This window comes from Ascidiella aspersa, chromosome 1 (assembly GCF_963924565.1).
Source record: "Ascidiella aspersa chromosome 1, kaAscAspe10.2, whole genome shotgun sequence".
Classification (NCBI taxonomy): Eukaryota; Metazoa; Chordata; class Ascidiacea; order Phlebobranchia; family Ascidiidae; genus Ascidiella; species Ascidiella aspersa.
Genome location: NC_139447.1, coordinates 14,193,765 through 14,212,479, shown reverse-complemented (window position 1 = coordinate 14,212,479; position 18,715 = coordinate 14,193,765). Strand labels below are relative to the sequence as shown.

The following is an 18,715-nucleotide window of genomic DNA, read 5'->3' as shown; positions in this document are numbered from 1 at the left end:
CTGGTAAAATCATACATGGAAAAGAAAGATACGAATTAAAAGGCTTTTAGACCTTTCCAGGAACATATTTTTATTGGAATTTTAAAAAAATAACCTGCTTAACCTTTTAAAATAACATTCCTAATATAAAACCCACAAAAACCCGGAAAAAAACTAATGGTTTCTATCAAAAAGCATCTTCAGACACGGTTAAAAAGTAGTGCACGCGCTATCTCGCTAAAAACGCGTTTAGTCGTGTCTGTCTGCTGTGCGTAAGATTTGCGTCAAGTCTGGTCGGTGGAGACGCGACAACAAAAGAAATAGCGTTCCATCTCATTAGTCGCGACCAGACTGCTTTAAAGCGTTTTTGTCTAACCGGTGGGGATTCAGCCTAAATGTAACATACAGAGGCACTTGAAGGTTTATAATATTAACACTATTGACTCTGCAGCTGAATGTCTGAACCTACAGCTGAATGTCTGAAATTTGTCTTGCGTAAAACACCGCGTTGCGTTTATCTTGTTTTGTAAGTTGGACAGGTGGTACTCTAACAAAACGGTCATATTGCAAAGGTTAAATAAGAAGCAAGCATTGCATTATAATTAAAACTAGATTTTCAGACAAGGAATTGTGTTTTAGTGATTCTGAGTTTACAAACTGCAAGGCTATGCAACAGGCATCGTGGTGTTTTTTCCCATAACGTGCGACAAAATTCGCCCGTCCACAATGTGCACGTTTGAAAAGTTAAATATACCCATGCCAAAATGTAAACTGATTTAAGATATAGAAGAACACCCGCACTCCCGCACTGTTAATAAGATATTGAACCAGTCACGTTTGTTAACATCGGTACGTCAGCATACGTTTTATTCTTTGTGATGAAAACTCGTTAAGACGCAAATAAACCTTAAACTGAATTTTAGTTATTGTTGCATGTGTTAAGGCAGGGAGGGCCAACACGCTGCTCTTCACCCAGATATATGCGGCTTTTACGTTCATGTTGCACTTATGATTTGTTAAAATGTTTCGATTTCGTTTGGTTAAGTTAAGTTATGGATTATTGCCGGTTCCGACTAAAACTGTTTGCCTTTACGCCATTGTATTTAACACTTTTGAAACAAGATAAACCCAAAAAATATGCCCAAATAACATAATTGAAATTATATTGAGAAATGTCTATTTGTTCATGCAATGCGTCGGGTATTCTTCTAAACTAAACTAAACTTTTGTCTAGTTACCGAAATAAAGACACTTTTTTCGCGTTTTGTGCGATCGCTTTGTGGAAGTGAGTAAGAAATGGAGTGATAGGCTATTCTTTTCGTTCCATGTGTGTTAGATGTGGCTCTTTGCAGTTAACCAAGTGACAAATGCGGCTCTTTGTAACTGATTGGTTGGCCACCCCTGCGTTACGGCGACGATGTCGTAATACGTAGCTCTTTTTATTATCCTTACTAGCAAAAGCGGTTTCTAAAAATCAACGAAATAAGTAAACGAATTAAACCATAAAGTGAGCAGATCGAACAAATTATGATACCGAACTATTGTTCAGTGCCGTAATTTATCGACGTTAACATTTCAAACACTCTTATCTGCAAAAGGTATTCGTCAACGAATTACTTAAAACTACTAAATTAGCCCAAAACACAAGTAGTTATAAAACCCGAAATGACTGCAGCATTAGTAGCAACAATTAAGCAAAACAACAGAGTGACGGTAATAGACGGTTTGTCGTAAAGAATGATTAACAAATCCAAGCAACAGTTTGCGAGTGCGACGAGTGAAGACGTATCAGCACGCTAAAGGTGAATCCAGACATTCTGGCCAAAATGTGATACAATTTGTCTAGAAATGTGAACATTTTGCTAAATTTTATTTCCAGCGGGAGCACGTGGCCATGCTACAACAATTTGAAAATTTCCCTGTTTTATCTATGTAAGTGCTAAATCCTGTAAATAAGTTTTCTAAAATCTATAATAAGTTTGTAGTATGTTTAAGTTAAATTTTAAAAATGGTCTTGGACGTCGTGCGTCATGGCGCTCAAAAATGAACGTTTTTGCAACTGTAAAGAATTTAAAGACCTCTCTTTTAAAGCGAATCAATTTCTCTTTTAAAGCGAATCAATAACATATTTTTAATGTAGCTTTTGTATTAACAGTAACGACTTTGCGCCCTTAAATTTCAACAAAGTAAACGAACTGTGTGGTTTTCTAAAGTTTACTTCTTTTTGACGTCACGTTAAGATATAAGTTAGTTATATCATGTTTTGATATACCTTTATGACGGCACGGTTTAACGCAACTTTGTGACGTCAGCTACAAAAAAATCGTGCCCCTCTTACAAAAACAAAAATCGAGGATCCGGGCCTGGTCGTGACAACTAAAACGTTGTAACCATTGGTTTAAGACAGGGGTGTCCAACTCAAACATGCCGACGTGCTAATTTTTATCTTACAACTTCTTCCCGTGCCAAAGTTTAGCAACTAATTTTTTCTAATATTGAAGGAGCTTTTATACAAAAAATAAAAACAATATATTGTTATAACATTAGAAGTAATTGTTTGTTGTCGTGATTGCTGCGATTGTTTTGTATTGTGAATAAACAATGACAATTGGCTGTATAACAATTTTGACAATTGGCTGTATTTTTTGAGAGGGGCTTGCGTGCCATTTTTTATTAGATGGCGCGCCACATTTGGCACGCGTGCCTCATGTTAGACAACCCTGGTTGAAGACAATCGCGATGACGGCTTTCGCTTAACAGTGGACAATGTACGCTTAAGCTCCGCATCTCTCTTGCGACGCCGCGCGAACTGAACGACGTCCGGCCGACCGGCTTACAATGTAAGCCAAACACATAAGAGCTATAAACGATTTTTTACCCCAAAACAAAATGGATTACCCGCTAATGACGTACCAATAGAACAAATGACTTTCTGTAAACTTGTAAAAGAACCTAATTTAACAAAAAAAATAATAGATTTTATTTAATTTAGTCTTAACACTAAAGTGATCCTAATATAGATTAAGATGTTTTATAGCAATAGTTTTTATTAATGTTTTCATAGTTTTAAGTGGGGAAAAATGTTGTTGCACAGAGTTTTATCAACCACCGCAAAACGTGTCTTGAAGGCCTACTTCGATCTGCGAAATGTTAAAGAATGGCATGAGAAAAAAGTAAACTCCAATTTCGTTAAAATCCAACGTGTAGCAAACCTTAAAACTGTTACATTTTTTATTGAACCAGTTGAACTAGCAAGCCATATTTGTTCTGCATGAATTTATTTAACCCTTTGTATTTTCGGATTACTTGTAACTACGCAACATCACGAAATCTGACGGCTGGGTCAACTGAGGACGTTCTTCTTTTTGAAACAATAGGCGTAATTGCAGAACTTGAATTGACCTCAGTTTAATTTGGTTGTAGTAACGAAATGGTTATTAAATGGATTTCTGGTAAAAGCGTACGTTTAATTGCTTAATAACCCACTTTATAAGGAAAGTGGATTCGATATGGGCTTATAGTAACCATCATAATGTTACCTTTACGGTGTATCGGAAGGTCAACATAAAAATATAAAAAAATTCATCCACGTGCACCAGTGGCGGCCACCAATTTGCCTGAGCACCCTGGGGCAGCGTTAAAAATGACATTTTCTGTGTACAGTTGAAACGCAAAAATGTTTTCCTATGTTGTGCAAAGTTGATGTAAATTGTTCAACTTCGCTTATTTTACATTACAATAAGCGAACTTGCTAACCAGGGTTTAGCATAATAATTATGCTATAGAAAGAGTGTAATTTAAACCGTTTTATCCCTTTTTTGCCACGCTAATAGACGGATTAAACACTCCATTAAAAAAATGCTGTTTTGGGTGTTTTTTTGCCGTTCAGAATGGCCAACCTTAATCTTAAGCCTTATCTTTACGGCTTTAAGCCTAATCCTTTTAGGGAGCGCACCGTCGTTTTTAATTGCGTCACAACCGGATATAGGACAGGACGCCCTTTGAAGAATTGCGATGACCAACGTATGCATCCAATGACTCACATCGTTATGTCATCAAAATATATTCGCACAAATGTGACGGTATTAAATGTGCACAAGGTATAGGTCTTCCGAAACTGGCTATATATATGTAAGAGCAAGTCAGATCGCGCGCATAACTAGTTTTAGTATTAACGAGTGAGATACTTTTACCTTTACTGCACTCTTACTATATATTACTTCCTTATTGTACACACGTCGTGGAATTAGACGAAGCATGATCGAAAGATTTTATATAGGATTATTTATCGTTTATCTGATGGTGTTTGCAGTTTGTGGTAAGATATTTCGTATTATGACTTAAATTTAGGCAATGTTGTAATGCAAGTCACCGTTTTCGAATGATAATAATTGACTCGACGTAATTCTTTCGGACAAATGACGTTGATTGAAATTAAGTGTTATCGTTTAGAAATTTGTTGTAAAATTGGCTAAAACAATTTGCACCTAAAGCAATTTGCTTGCTGTATGTTGCGTTTATCCATTTTTTACTTGAATTATTGCTCATAATCGGAGGGATTTACCAGATTTATTAATTTAAAATTTTGTTTTTATGACAAGGACTTGACTTGAAGTTGACTTGCTCTAATTATGATTTAACTGGGACTTAATTTGGGCAAACGATGACTTAGACTAAAGTTACGAAAGACTTGATATGACTTGTTTACAACACTGGTTAAAGGCATTTGAATACTACAGTTCAGAAATAACCGAAACTATTTGTTAGCTACAAAAGAAAAGTGTACATATCCCGTTGTAGGATAGCTGATTAACGATGATTTTGTCTAGAATGCCAACCGCTTTGTGGAACGACTCCCGGTTACTCTGATCGCCCGAGACTAAGAATTTTCGGCGGCGCCACTGCTCAATATGGCAAAGTTCCTTGGCAAATCAACATCTACGAAAACCTGTGAGATACCAAAGATGCGATTTTATATCAATGTATAGAGTTGTTTGTTTTTCACTAAATACCTTGGTTTAAAATACAAAGCAAAATACCCTTGAACGTGTATGTGTGCGTATGATTTTGCGACATGACGTGTTACATTTATGTAAAAACATTAATTAGTATTCAACCTACAATTACCAAAATTATAATTTATTACACCGACCTTTCCTTGTAAATATGTATCAGATTTTAAAACATCAACAGTAGGCTATAAAAAACGAAATTGTTAAAAAGAAAATTAGAACGGTCCAAAAAATCTTGCGGGGTATAGAAAAAGGTTGCTAAAACCTGGTTTCCAGTTAACGAATGGAATGGCGCTAATTTTATTATCTTTAGAAAACTTTTTCCGACCTAACAACAACTGCTACATAAATTGATGGATATATAGTCGTCTTTGTGCTTAAGGGATCGATTAAGTGTTGGTAATCCACAAACATAAGATTCACGAACAGATCTTTATGCTGTGTAAGTAATGCAATAATCGTCTTCGAGTCATTCATGCTTGATGGTCCAAGCAGTGTAACTTGTTCGTGCGACAAATATGGTAGTTGATCTGATTGTCTATGTGCTACAACTGACTGACATACGTAAATGTAAAACACACTTGCCCATACTGTTCTAACATCCACCGTGGGTAATGGAAACTTGCAGCAATCGCATACGGTATACAGACTTATATAATGCTATAACTTAAATAGCAAACAGTGTTTAAGCGGTATTTTTGTGAAATAAATTTAAGATAAATAATTTATGCAAATAAATAAAATACTTCACCGTATTTTAGGATCAGAAAATGTGGAGGAACTCTCATTAGCCCGAGTTGGGTTTTAACAGCGGCACACTGCGTTATTACAAGGTTTGTTGTTGTAGAATTATTTTTATTACCTATAGAGCAGCGGGCAGCAACCTACGGCTCCTCCACCTTTTTAACAAACAAGGCAAGAGGCCGTTCCCAAACTTATTGCGTACTTCCATAGGAAAAGGTTAAAAATTTAAAATGAATTACAACTTTGTAAAATTAGTATATTCTCTATTTTTGTCTCTATTTTTCCATTAGCTTAACCAACCCGAATTTTGTGAAAATCTATCGACTTATTGCTGGTGATCACGATATTACGAAGGAAGACATACATGAGCAACATCGTTTTGGCGTGAAAACTGTCGTTCATCCTGGCTTCGGACAGAAAACTTTAATCAACGACATTGCTTTACTAGGTAGGTCTAACATACATTACTTCATCCCACCTTACAGAGCAGAATCTATAGAAAAGTCTGTAGGGGTGTATTGGATTTTTTTCAGCCCATGCTTTCAAAAGCTCTTAGTGAAGGCAAGACTAATCTGAAATATAAACAAAACGTAGTATATATTTGTTTAACAAGATGGAAATTATTCGAAAATATAAAAAGATTGCCCTTTAGAATAGCTCCTAGTTTCAATAAATGCTCTTTTTGTTACTTTAAGTTGGGTTAAATTTCTATTAGAGAAAGTTAAAACACAATACTTCTTTCATGGTTTTCGATCGAATAACGGTCTGGCAATAACGTACGCCCGGATGACATTTTTATTTGAAATAAAACTTGTTATTCGGTATGTTTTTCAGAAACCGACCGACCGTTTGAATTTGGCGATTACGTTGTTCCTGCATGCTTGCCTCACTTCGACGAAACACCCTTTCCGTACACCACATGCATTATTTCCGGTAAGCCACAATTACGTTTTTTTACACAGTTAACCAGTCCGTGTTGCTGCTACAAACAAAAAACGGTTAAAGGCTTTTTTTGATATTTGTGGCTGCAAATATTTTTCTATAGTGTATAGTGGACTTAATTCTCAAATTCAATTTATTCACGATAGGATGGGGGTTTACGAGTGCGACAACCAAAGCAACGGAACTTCAGAAGCTTGAACTTCCTGTTCTTCACCAGAAGGCATGCTCAGACGTTTATTATTCCAGCAGTAAAACCACCGCTGCTTGGACTTCAAAGATGTTGTGTGCTGGGTATTTGGATGGCCAGAAAGACGCTTGTCAGGTATAGTTTACAACACAAGTGCGCGGCTCTATTCTTTTATTGTAGCCTAGTTATGCTTCCTTACTTACAAAACGTATAGTACATATACTAAAAGTTAAATAAACATTTTTAAATATCGGTAATTATAATAACTTATACTCGATCATATTTTTCCCCAATTATTTAAGGCAATAACAACATTTTTTGTAGTTTAGTTTATTGCAAATCATTTTGTACAAATGCCGCACGTATTTATACTCGGTTCCACAATGTGATACGAAACATCGTCTAAAGGACTTTTTATTCTACCAGACTAAGTTATTTTACACACACTTTTACGAAATAGGGAGATAGTGGCGGCCCTTTGACATGTCCAAGGTACGGCAAATCAATCGACGCTGAGAGAGTCATCACTGGAGTTGTTTCCTGGGGTCGAGGTTGTGGCCAAGTAGGCCAGGCTGGCGTTTACACCAGGGTAGAACCGTACCTTGCCTGGATCAACCAAACTTTAGGTATTTCTGTTTTTTTTATTCAGTTGTTTTAAACTCCATCTTCGTCTGCCATAAAGACGCGGTTAATTAAATTTACATGATTAATTTTTATAATATGTCTAAATTAAACTATTACGATTTATTATTATAAACAAATAAGGCAAACTTTTGAAAACCAACTGTCTTTTGGCATAAACTTTTACTTATAAATACAATTTGTTTTGTTACGTTTTTTTTCGTTTAACGGAACTATATACATGGCATGTCGTGCAACTCATAAACTCTACCAAATGCAATTTATATTATATTAGACTATAATTTTCGTCATTTCGAGCAATATCCAAAATTTTATGTTCCTAGCAGGGCTTACCCTATAAATCAAAAGTTTTGCCAGTTATAAACAATTAAATGCATTTTTCTCTGTAATTTGCACAATTAGATAGAATTTTCCTCTACAGAACAAGTGTTTTTGACACTAGTTGTTTATTGAGTTTACGTAATGACGTAACCTTTTAACGAAATACATTAAAATTTCAATTGCCCCTCCGACATACAAAAATCCTGTGCCAGCACTACACTACACCCTTTCTATTCAAGTTTCTTTCTGTTTAGCTCTTCCACTAACATCGAATGACGACCCGTGCAAGTACAGTGGATTGTTGGTATACGATCAAACTCAAGGCACTATCACAAGTCCAGGTTTTCAAGAGGGAAATTACCCAAATGATCGAACCTGCAACTGGGAAATTGATGTAAGAAAATAACTTCAAGCTTGCGTTCAGTTTTGTTACTTTCAATAAGGCCGTAAGTTAATGTCTTTTCAAAAAAAAGGGAATCTTAAAGTTGGTTTGTTAACTTAAATAGAAGTTAATCTTTAAACTAAAATACCACGCTCATACGTTTATTTTAAACACTCAGTCTTGTTAAATAATGTTGAATTTTCGAGGTTAAAACGTGCGTTAAATATGGATATCCACGGGTTGATTGTAATATACGCCATCCACGTGCAGAAATAAATTATGCCTTATGTAAGATCCAGTATTTAGTATTTAACTTGTTTTACCTTAGCTTTCTCAAGTGACTGGTCCGTCGTCCAGTGCAACCATTAGGTTTGAAACAATGGACCTCGAACCTCCAACAGCAAGAAGCGCTTGTCTATACGACTATGTGCAAATCAGTTCCGGAGACGGACAACTATTAGGTTTGTCAGCCAGTGTAGGATCTAAATCAAATTATATGCAATTTTTTCAAGTGAAATTATCTGTTGAAAACCATCTATATTGCATTAAGGTTAAATTTCAAACATGACCTACCTGCACTTAAGTGATTGCAATATGTTTTGATTACAACACTGCCTTTTGTAGCCTATATGTCAATGTTTATATTTTTCCAATAAACTCAAACATATAATTTACAAAAAAAAACTAACCACATTCTTACGAGGTAGCCTACTAATTAATTATTAATTATCATTACAGGAAAATATTGCGGAAGCAACACTCCAGCTCCTTTGGTATTCTCAAAAAGTTCGGAAAATAAACTAAAGTTCAATGTTGTCTTTCATTCTGACAACACAGTTACTAAAAAAGGATTTTCGTTGAGCTTCAAGAGTCAATAACATTATATTTCCCTGTAGCATTTTTAATTCACAAAATATAACATTGTTATCATGTCTTGTTTATACTTTGTCTTGGGTTTATTCATTTTGGAGCAACACAAAAAATATTTATTATTCAGCCATTACTCGTGGCCTGGTTCATTTTTCAAGGAATCCATTTGCGCAATTTTTAGACTATACTTTACGAGTCAAAAACAAGAACATACACTCAAATCAAATAGGCATATAGTTTTTGAGGAACGTATCCTACATTCATATGATGCATAAACCAATACAAAAAAATGCAAAAATTGTTTGGTATTTCAAGGTTAAGTCAAACATACTAGCAAATCATTTACAGCTCTTTGCGGATCATGTCAACTTAAAGGAGTAAAATAGCGAAATAATAAACATGCAAAACCTGTGTTATAAATAGAAGTACCGGTATTCCAAAACAACGTATTCAAATAAATAAATTATTTTTTTAGTCAACATAACTAAAATATGTAAACGAGCACCGGAACATATAACTTTTCTAGTATTTGGTCAAGCCGAGCAATAAGATAAATTTGCTACCGAACATCGATGGAGATAAAACTGTTGAAAACTTTAAAGTATCCATATAAGTATGTTTTACAGATAAAGATTTCTCATAAAATAGAGTCATAAAAAAGCCAACCCACTTTATCAAAATAATTATCCAAAATTGTAACACACGCCGTTGAAAATGTATTTGTTAACAGGCCTGAACATGAACAGGCCTGAACATACTTGAAATATGTCGTGTTTTACAAATATATTGATAAAAAGAATGCCAATATAAAGATTTAACCGAAATCATTAGGAGGTTTAGCTGAACATAAAAGGTTTGCTAGCCTTTTTTACCCCCGTGAGTGAGATAAAGCCTAATTTTAAATAATTTTTAATAAAGTCCTAATGTTTAGGCCAAATGTGGCCCCCGGACTGTACTATGACTAAACACCAACGATATTTGGTAAGCGAGAGTAAAAACAACAAATAACCTTAAGCGTTTCGTATTTTCCCCCGACTCGTTAAGGCGAAGCACTGGCTAGGATAGTATGTTAAAAGGTGCTTTCAATCGTTTGATTGGATGAAACAGCATAGTTCAGTACATATCGGTAAATGTTTGACTCTGTTAAGTTTACACAATTGAAAAAATTGCAATCTGATGTATAACTGGAAATACGATAAAAAGGTAACCATAAACTGCTACCTTGGAATAACGGTTGTTTGGGTGAGGGTGGGTTAAGTAATATTATTTAATAATTTTGCCTTTGAAACCTACCCATAACCCGTGTTTGAACGCTGTGCTGTTGTTTTTTCTAGACCAGCGCCGTGCGTTGATTTAATAATTGTTTGAACGCTGTGGTAGGATTCTAGACCAGCGCCGTTATTTTAATAAAATTATCAAGTTGCTTTCACTTAAACACCTTTTTATTTACGAATTTATTTTAAGAGGCTTGGCTGAAACATAAAAGGTTTGCAAACCTTTTTTACCTAGCATTAAGATAAAGCTTAATTTTAAATAATTTTAAAAAAGTTGGTATCAGTTGTATAAAATTTAGACCCAATGTACCACTCGAAAGCGTGAGAACAACACGTTATACGACGTAACACAATAAATAGCATTAAGAGTTTCGTAATTTCCTCCAAACCGCTGAGGTGAAGCACTGTCGAAGATAGAAGGGGCAATCACTTCTTCGTCCACATAATTCGTAAATTTGCAACCTGATGGTTAGCTGGAAATACGATAAAAAGATAACCATAAACTACTATACATTCGAATAGCGGTTTGCATAAATCACATGGCGTTTCCGCTTTAGTTATATGTAGTTGCGTTACAATCGAATCAAACTTTTTACATGAAAAGTATAAATATTTAAATCTGTGTTTATTACCATTTTGAATGCACTAGATTTGCATTGTTTAATGGTTTTGGAAGAAAGAATAGCAGCGGAAAAGTCTCATCATTGCAAGGATACTTTGTTTATACTATTTTTATTTTTAGTTTGAGAAAAAGCGTTGAATATCTCAAAATTTAAACGAAAATCAAACAAAGGAGTAAAATAAGGACGACCCGGTGTTGAGCATGTCGCATTTGGTTTATGCCAGGGAAAGTCAACGAGTTTCCATTTTTAGGCTTATAATAAAAATATACGTTTGCGAAACCACTGTGGTAAAAAAGGTTTAAAACACAAAAATCCATTTTGTCTCAACGAAACAAATGTTGATATAAACAAGATAACTAATTTTCATTAAACCTATGTACGCAGGGAACAGTAAACTACGCGTGTACAAATAGGACAATGCAAACTACTAACGAAATACAAAAGTTTCAGTTGAAAAGACGTCTTGGATTATGGAACATTGTTGTATTGACGACCGGGAACATCATAGGTTCAGGAATTTTTATGTCCCCTGTGGGAGTCCTTCGAAACGTCGGTGGCAGTGTCGGCATAAGTTTAATTATATGGGTGGTTTGTGGTTTCATGAGTCTGATGTCCGCCCTGTGTTATTGTGAGATAGGAACTACTTTTGGTGCCTCTGGTCGTGACTACAACAATTATAAATTGGCTTACGGCCCTGTGCTTTCGTTCGTCTTTGCCTGGAAAAGTCTTCTGATTAAGGCAGACAACGCGGCGACGTCTTTGGTTTTCTCCAGATACTTGTTACAGTTGATTCAAGGAGAATGCAACTCTCAACTGGGCCCTTCAAAGCTCATGGCGGTGCTGTTAATACTCATTTTAGCATTTAACAACTACAGAAGTGCAAAGTCGCCGGTTTATTTGGAAATTGTCTTTAGCCTTTTAAAATGTTCTGCCATGTTTACCATAGGTCTGTTGGGTATCATCACTTTGTCAAAGGGCATCGGTACGGGCATACACAATTACCAGGATGCCTTTAACACCGCAGAAATGTCAACAATATCGTTTTCCGGAGTAATTAAAGCATTTTATCTCGGCACTTATCCTTATACTGGATATCCGACAATTACATCGGTGACGGAGGAAATTCAAAACTTAAAAGTCAACCTGCCACGGGCAATGCTTATTTCCATGGCTGCTGTAACCAGTATATAGATTTTTGTAAATGTTGGTTATTTTTCGGGTAAGTTTATTTATATTATACCAGTTTGATTTAGCTATACGTCTTCTAAACCACTAAAATTATCTTTTTAATCTTCTGTGCACCAACCTGGATTTAATTCTTGAATATAGTTGCACAGTGAGCGCGAGTTTTACTGGATATAGCCCGATTTTTTTATGTCGCAAATTTAAGACGTCCTCATGTGAAAATGCATAGCCACATTTCATCACTTTATTAGCTGCAAAATGACATAAATATAGTTCTTGTTTACTAAATCCTCATTTGTTTTTACCAAAAGCTCCTAATTGTTTAACCAAAATCTCTGTATTCGTTTTGTTTTAGTACTGTCCCCCGATGAAATGCTTTTCAGTCCAACAGTTGGCGCAGTATTTGCTACAAAAGCGTTAGATTTTTACGCATGGTTTATATCGTTGGCTGTCTGTATTTCAACGTTGGGAAACTTAAATTGGCCAGCGATTTTTTGCAGATTTTTTCGATGATCCACGTAAAATACTACACTCCAACTCCGACAATAATTGCTCTTACAGTGACTATTCTTGCTCTTATCTTTATCGGGGACTTCGAGATTTTAGTTGACGCCTTTGGCTTTATTACCTGGATAACCTATGGTCTTAGTGCTGGAAGTCTCCTTATTCTGCGGCGGAAAATGCCAAATCTAACCCGACCGTACAAGGTTAGAATTACAGAACTAAACAGTTTTGCATTTTTATGCGACATTACTATCAGTCTGTAAACTGGACGCAACTTTCTTGTTTCTTTAATAGGTACCACTTCCTGTCCCAATCTTCGTGGTGCTCATGTCTACCGGTTTTGTCGTCTTGTCATTTGTCCAAAATCCAAGTCTTTCCTACTTTGTTGTGGTCGCTTTTTTACTCTGTCTTGTAGTGGCTTATTACGTTTTCATTATGAAAAAATTTGTTGTTCCCGGTTACGACTGGATTGCATTGTTTCTTCAAAAGCTTCTCCAGGTGTCCGAAACAGACTGGAATGGTTTCGGTTACCAGGAAAGAAACTAAACTTTTGGATTATAACTGCCACTTCGGCCAAATCAGTTTAAAATTCAATGAATAAACAGTTCGTCAATTTGGAAAAAAAACATGTTATATTAGTTTTTCTGTATACAATCATTATTTATGCATTATAGTAGCATTTCATAAATATAATATTATGATCATTCATATTATTTAATTAAACAGTCAAGTGATTTCCCGTAGTCAGTTTTAAAGTCTAAGTTTGCCAAAAAAAAAACTTTGTCCAAATTATTTAAATCCAATCAAGTTATTTTGCTACAAAGCCAAGTAAAAAAACACAACAATTGGTTATTTTAATGTTCCGCAGGTGTGCAACAGAATTAATGTAAATGTAAGCACTATTTTACAATATAGTACAAATCCGTCAGGGACCCGGTATTATAAGGCAGTGCTTCTTAAACTTTTGTAGTTTTGTTCACCCCTAGCATCTATCTCCAGATTTCATTCACCCCTGTAAAACACGAATTGAATTTGATTTTGAAAATTCCCACCTGTTCACTGAACAGGTTGAACACCCGGAATATCCGCCCTGCTAGCAAGCTATCGTCCATTTCTGCCGGTTCACTCTTATTCATCCCTTTTGGTTGGTTCACCCCTGCAAAAATTTGATTCACCCTGGGGTGAACCATTCACCTGATTAAGAAACACTGTTATAAGGCATATTAATACAAGCTGGTAGCCTACGGACCAACACGTACTATAACTACCACCTATACCACTTTATTACGCAACATGAACGCATAATAACGTAACTTTTGAGCTTGTGCGTTTTTTACATTGGTTGACCATTTAGCGATGATGTCAATATTGTTAATCATTTCAAGTCTTAAGTCTCCCAAGCTTCTGCCACCCTAAACAAATAAACACATTTTTTTTAATTTGCCACACTAGCTTATTATATCAAAAAAAACTTTATCTGGACCTGGGTAGATCATATAGTTCACGGCTTGCCAAACTTTTTGCTCGCGACCCCTTTTAATCTCCTAAAATGTCACAACTTAGAGTCTGAGGATAGTTCAGCAAGGTTTTTGAGCTTAAAAAGAGAAAGGTGATTGCTGCTTTGATTTTGAATTGCAAATGTGATTTGTATCCAATCTAATGTGGTAAGGTCCAATTCAAAAAAATACTTCTGAAACTGTTTCAGCAGATTTGACAAATGGTCGATAACGAGAGACCTCATAATGTTTGATTAAACATTATTATTAGTCAAAAACTGTTAGTAAGAACATGCCAATTGAATCATTTTAAACCTTATCTTTACAGATATTTCCTATTTGAATGAACGATTTTTAAGAAGGCATAAAACAATGATAGTGCATACTTCCCTTCCTTTACGAATTCACTTTCAATAACTGTCTTTGTTATTCCGGTGTTTGCAGGAGGAGATTAAAAAAAGTTTACAGACTTATTGCGTTGAGAATCATACTTGGTGTGTTTATATGTCGTTCCAACTTGGTATTAGAACTCTTACTTGCGAACTCTTATTGCAAACAAAGCGAAGTGGACGGACGACGGTGTACATTATTTTTTCATGATAGGTTTCCTCATCGCGCTTGCTTATTTCGATGTACAATTCTGAGTTGTATCGGTCTCCGATGCTTCAACATCATCTGCAGTAGGCTTATTAAAGTTATCAATTATTTTTTTTAAACAGCTATTCACTGATTAAATTACTTTTATGTTTTGAATATTTAACTAACACGCATACATTTGCCAAGCTTAAGCTCTTGCCTTTATTAAATATATGCAGGTGTAGCTAACTTATACTGTACATTTGGTCGCAATCGACTGAAACATTCTTTAGAGACACTCGATCGACTGGCATGGTAAAAAAAGTCACAAAAACATCTATTTATTAAACATTTTGAGCGTTAGTTGCATTCCAAGCCAGTGATGGAGGTTAAATTGTTACGTCAAAAAACGCTTTATTGGGCTTGTCCAGACAACAATTGGTCTTTTTACAGTTACGCTTTTGTGCGTCAAGTACTGTCTTATGACGTAACACATATTCGACGCTATCGACCACGTGAAATGCGGCGATCGACCGGTCGATCTGGATGTTCCAGAGGCCTTTATCGTAGAAGATGTGCGGAAGGGCAAACCGAAGCAAACCGAAGCAACCCATTGCGTTTTAAGTTCCGCTGGGATGGGCATTGGCAGGACCTATCGGAATACGATCTAGTGATTCGTTCTCTGTTAACTTCACTCGTGTGGCTGATGACTTGCTGCAGGAAAAGTTGGAACGACTCTGGAAGACCGACTTCCATGACACCAATTGCAGCGAGATGCTGATGTCACGGGAGGATCGCTATGTTTTGGATCAAATGAAGAGAGAAGTAAAGTTCGAACAAGGACATTACGTGCTGCCGTTGCCGTGGCGCCCAAATGAACAGCCGATGCGTAACAACCGTGACATGGCTCTTAATCGTTTGAGCTCATTGGAACGCCGCTTTGTTTGTGATGACGCGTTGCTCCGCGCTTGCACCGATTTGATTGAGGGCTACATAGCTAATGGCTATGCCGTGGCGATCCCGGTGGTACATACCGCGTTACCCTGTTACAAATCCACACAAGCCTGGAAAAGTACATGTGGTATTCGACTGTGCCGCCAAGTATCGTGGACAGTCGCTGAATGAAGCTCAAATCCAAGGACCTGACCTAACCAACTCGTTAGACCGCGTTTTTTCAAGATTAACTCAGAGCTGCTGAGCTCGAAATAGTGAAATGCGTGCAGCAAAGCAGTTTCGGCGAAGAAATCGCTGTGGTGCCTAAGACAAAGGACAAAGCTGTTTGCCTACAAAGGAAGACTGGGCCCCTGAGAAAGCTTAGTACAATTTTGCTGGACGGAATTTTAAAAGTTGGAGGAAGACTCGAACTAGCGATGATGGACTTAATAAAATAAAAAGCGAAAAAAAACGGACAAGCAAAACAAATCAAAACAGTAAAGCTCTCAAGCAGCTAACGACCATTTAGTTTTGTGTATCGTCATACTTCCTCTTTTCAAAGCCGAAAATCGCTCGGAAGTTCGCACAGAAGATAGCAACGGTAAAAAGCGTGACAGTGTCGGCATATTTACATTGATAAATAACAAATCGCGCGCATAAAAGGACACAATTCACAAAAGTTTTGCACGGTACGTTTTTGTACACTCCAAAAAGTAATTGATCGCGGGAAAAAATACACGATATTTGTTGTTCAGTACTTAACCACGCACTCACGTTTTCCCAGTATAGACACGTAACAGGACACAAATAAAAACAAGTGGTACAGGGTTTCCGTGGCCTTTTTGCAAAAAGTACATTGGTTAGATTCGGTTTTACCAAACGAATAAAGCAGTGGTTCTCAACCTGTGGTACGCGTACCACTAGTGGTACTATATTATGGTCGGACCTTATACCGGGGACTATGTCTACATTTTTAACGTTTTCGACGAGAGATCCGTCATATAAAAAGAAATCTAAACGCGATGATGCCGCTGGTAGTTTCTGAAGCCTTGAGAACTTTTTAACGGTTGGAAATTTGTGGCGAAAAATATCTGTTAGTTTGTAATGTGTCATATATTGCAAAAGACTTTCTCTTGCTTTTCGGTTACGATGTTTTTTACTTCCATTTTGATCTAGGACATTGTCCAGAACTAGATTAAAGTCCCCTCCCATGATTATTGGGGCATCGAAAAAGCTGTCAAGTACGGCGAATAAATTGATGAAAAATTCTGGATCGTCCTTATTCGGCGCGTAAACATTAACAATTACTATTGGGGTTGCATTTATTGTAATTTCAACCATTAAGTATCGACCTTCTTGGTCTACCCTTGTGCCTGAGACGGAATAGGATAAGTTTTTGTCGATTAGTATTGCCACCCCTCTACTGCTTAAGGTGCCGTGCGCCCAAAACGCTTCCCCTCCCCATTCCATACCCCATAACTTTTCATGCTTAGCACTACCATGGGTTTCCTGCAAAAGGGCAACGTGACACTTTTTACGTCGTAAAAATTAAAAATCGATTTTCTTTTCATAGCAATGTTTAAACCTCGAACGTTGTGTGAAATTATATTTAAAGACATAAAAATAGTATTTAAACGCGTTCGACACCGATATCAATGTCCCACTCGTACTCCATGCCACATTCACATCTAAACGCTTTATTGGGACCCATAAGACAGGAATGCTTTTTCCCGCAACTACAGTTGACTATCTTATACTTGCAATGGGTATTACTACACGCTTTACACATGGTAACCTTAGGTAGCGAGTTAACAGTAAAACAATTACAGACAACAGAGTACCTTTCGCACTGTATGCACTCAAGCACATCTTCCTTCGTATTGTATTCTGGCTGGAGCTCATCGCAGCACGGCATACGTCTCAATGTCCCTTCGCATGAAGGACATTGACATGTTTCTTTACCCTCTTCGACCAGAAATAACTCGTCCGTGCAGCACTTCATTGCTACGGAATACTTGTTGGAACAACTCCAGCAAATGAAAGTTTTCGACTGAGCCGAAACCACAGCTTCAGCTTGGCAGCCAGGGCATGTCAGCGAAATTCTGGTCGCACATAGGCTAATAGATTTGCTGTTAGGAAGCTCGTCTGGGCTTCGTTGCAGCCTTTTCCTTGACCAGTTGTTGGTAAGCTTCGGTGTGCTTGACTTGACGTTGGCGTTGTTTTCAGAGTTGAAGTCCGGGGAGTTCTTATCAGCATCGTTTAGAATGCTGCTTACGGCTGTTGTAGAGTGTGGATTGTTATCAGCGTTGTTGACGCCAGCGCTAGATTGGGGGGCATCTGCGTTATCGTTTGTCTCTCCGTGTGCTTTGGCTTGCTTGTGCTCTTCTTGTCTTTTTACTAGCCGAGGAAAATCTTTTTGACGTTTGGGACAGTTTGCTTGTTTGTGACCTTTCTCGTCACAATACTTGCAAGTGAACACTTGCCCATGATATGTTACGTAAAATTCACAGTCCGCCATCCTAATATAACTCGGTAAAAAAGGGTTTTCTTCCACGTCCGTTGAATTCATTGTCAAGATTCTCATTCCGGTTAGCAACCCATAACCTTGTCCTTCCTGTGTGTCACCTTTTCAACTTTTCCATATTTTGCCGATATTTTCTCTGCTATGAGTTCACTAGGGAAAGGGATAGGCACCCAGCCAACTGCGATGTTAATCTTGTCATTTTCGTATAGTTTAACAAATTTTACTGATTCTGCTGCGCATAGCTTTGTGTAAAGTTCCAAAACATTTTGTCTATTGGTGCAAGTTATGTCGACGTTTTGGCCTCGCATTTCTGCAATCCCAACTAATTTCTTCAGCGGATAATCGATACTTTTTATAAGACTCAGAATTTCGTCTCTTTTCAATAAACTAACTGTCCTCATACTTAAGAAATTCGGCCTCTTAAAGCTGGCCGCATTTTTATTCACTGCCTGAGCGTAACTTGTTCTGCTTGCCATTTTTCGCTCCGCACTCCACGAGCGCCAGACTTGGATTGTGCGATG

General features: G+C 36.9%; 1 protein-coding gene across 1 annotated transcript; it reads left to right on the top strand.

The window, feature by feature from the left end:
- The first annotated feature begins 3,869 nt into the window (after nucleotides 1–3,869).
- LOC146167923 (serine protease 33-like) lies at nucleotides 3,870–9,087 on the top strand. Its single transcript, XM_083386171.1, has 10 exons — nucleotides 3,870–4,002; nucleotides 4,809–4,929; nucleotides 5,753–5,824; nucleotides 6,026–6,183; nucleotides 6,570–6,668; nucleotides 6,824–6,999; nucleotides 7,325–7,490; nucleotides 8,082–8,221; nucleotides 8,538–8,670; nucleotides 8,948–9,087. Exons 1-10 carry the CDS (start codon nucleotides 3,870–3,872, stop codon nucleotides 9,085–9,087), a joined length of 1,338 nt encoding a protein of 445 aa, XP_083242297.1.
- The last annotated feature ends 9,628 nt before the right edge of the window (nucleotides 9,088–18,715 follow it).

Bases quoted from the DNA above. Each gene is read 5' to 3' on its own strand.
- LOC146167923 (XM_083386171.1), top strand. From the start codon at position 3,870: ATGGCCAACCTTAATCTTAAGCCTTATCTTTACGGCTTTAAGCCTAAT. The intron at 7,000-7,324 runs GTATAGTTTACA...TTTACGAAATAG, and splicing joins GCCAGAAAGACGCTTGTCAG to GGAGATAGTGGCGGCCCTTT. The intron at 8,671-8,947 runs GTTTGTCAGCCA...TTATCATTACAG, and splicing joins CGGAGACGGACAACTATTAG to GAAAATATTGCGGAAGCAAC.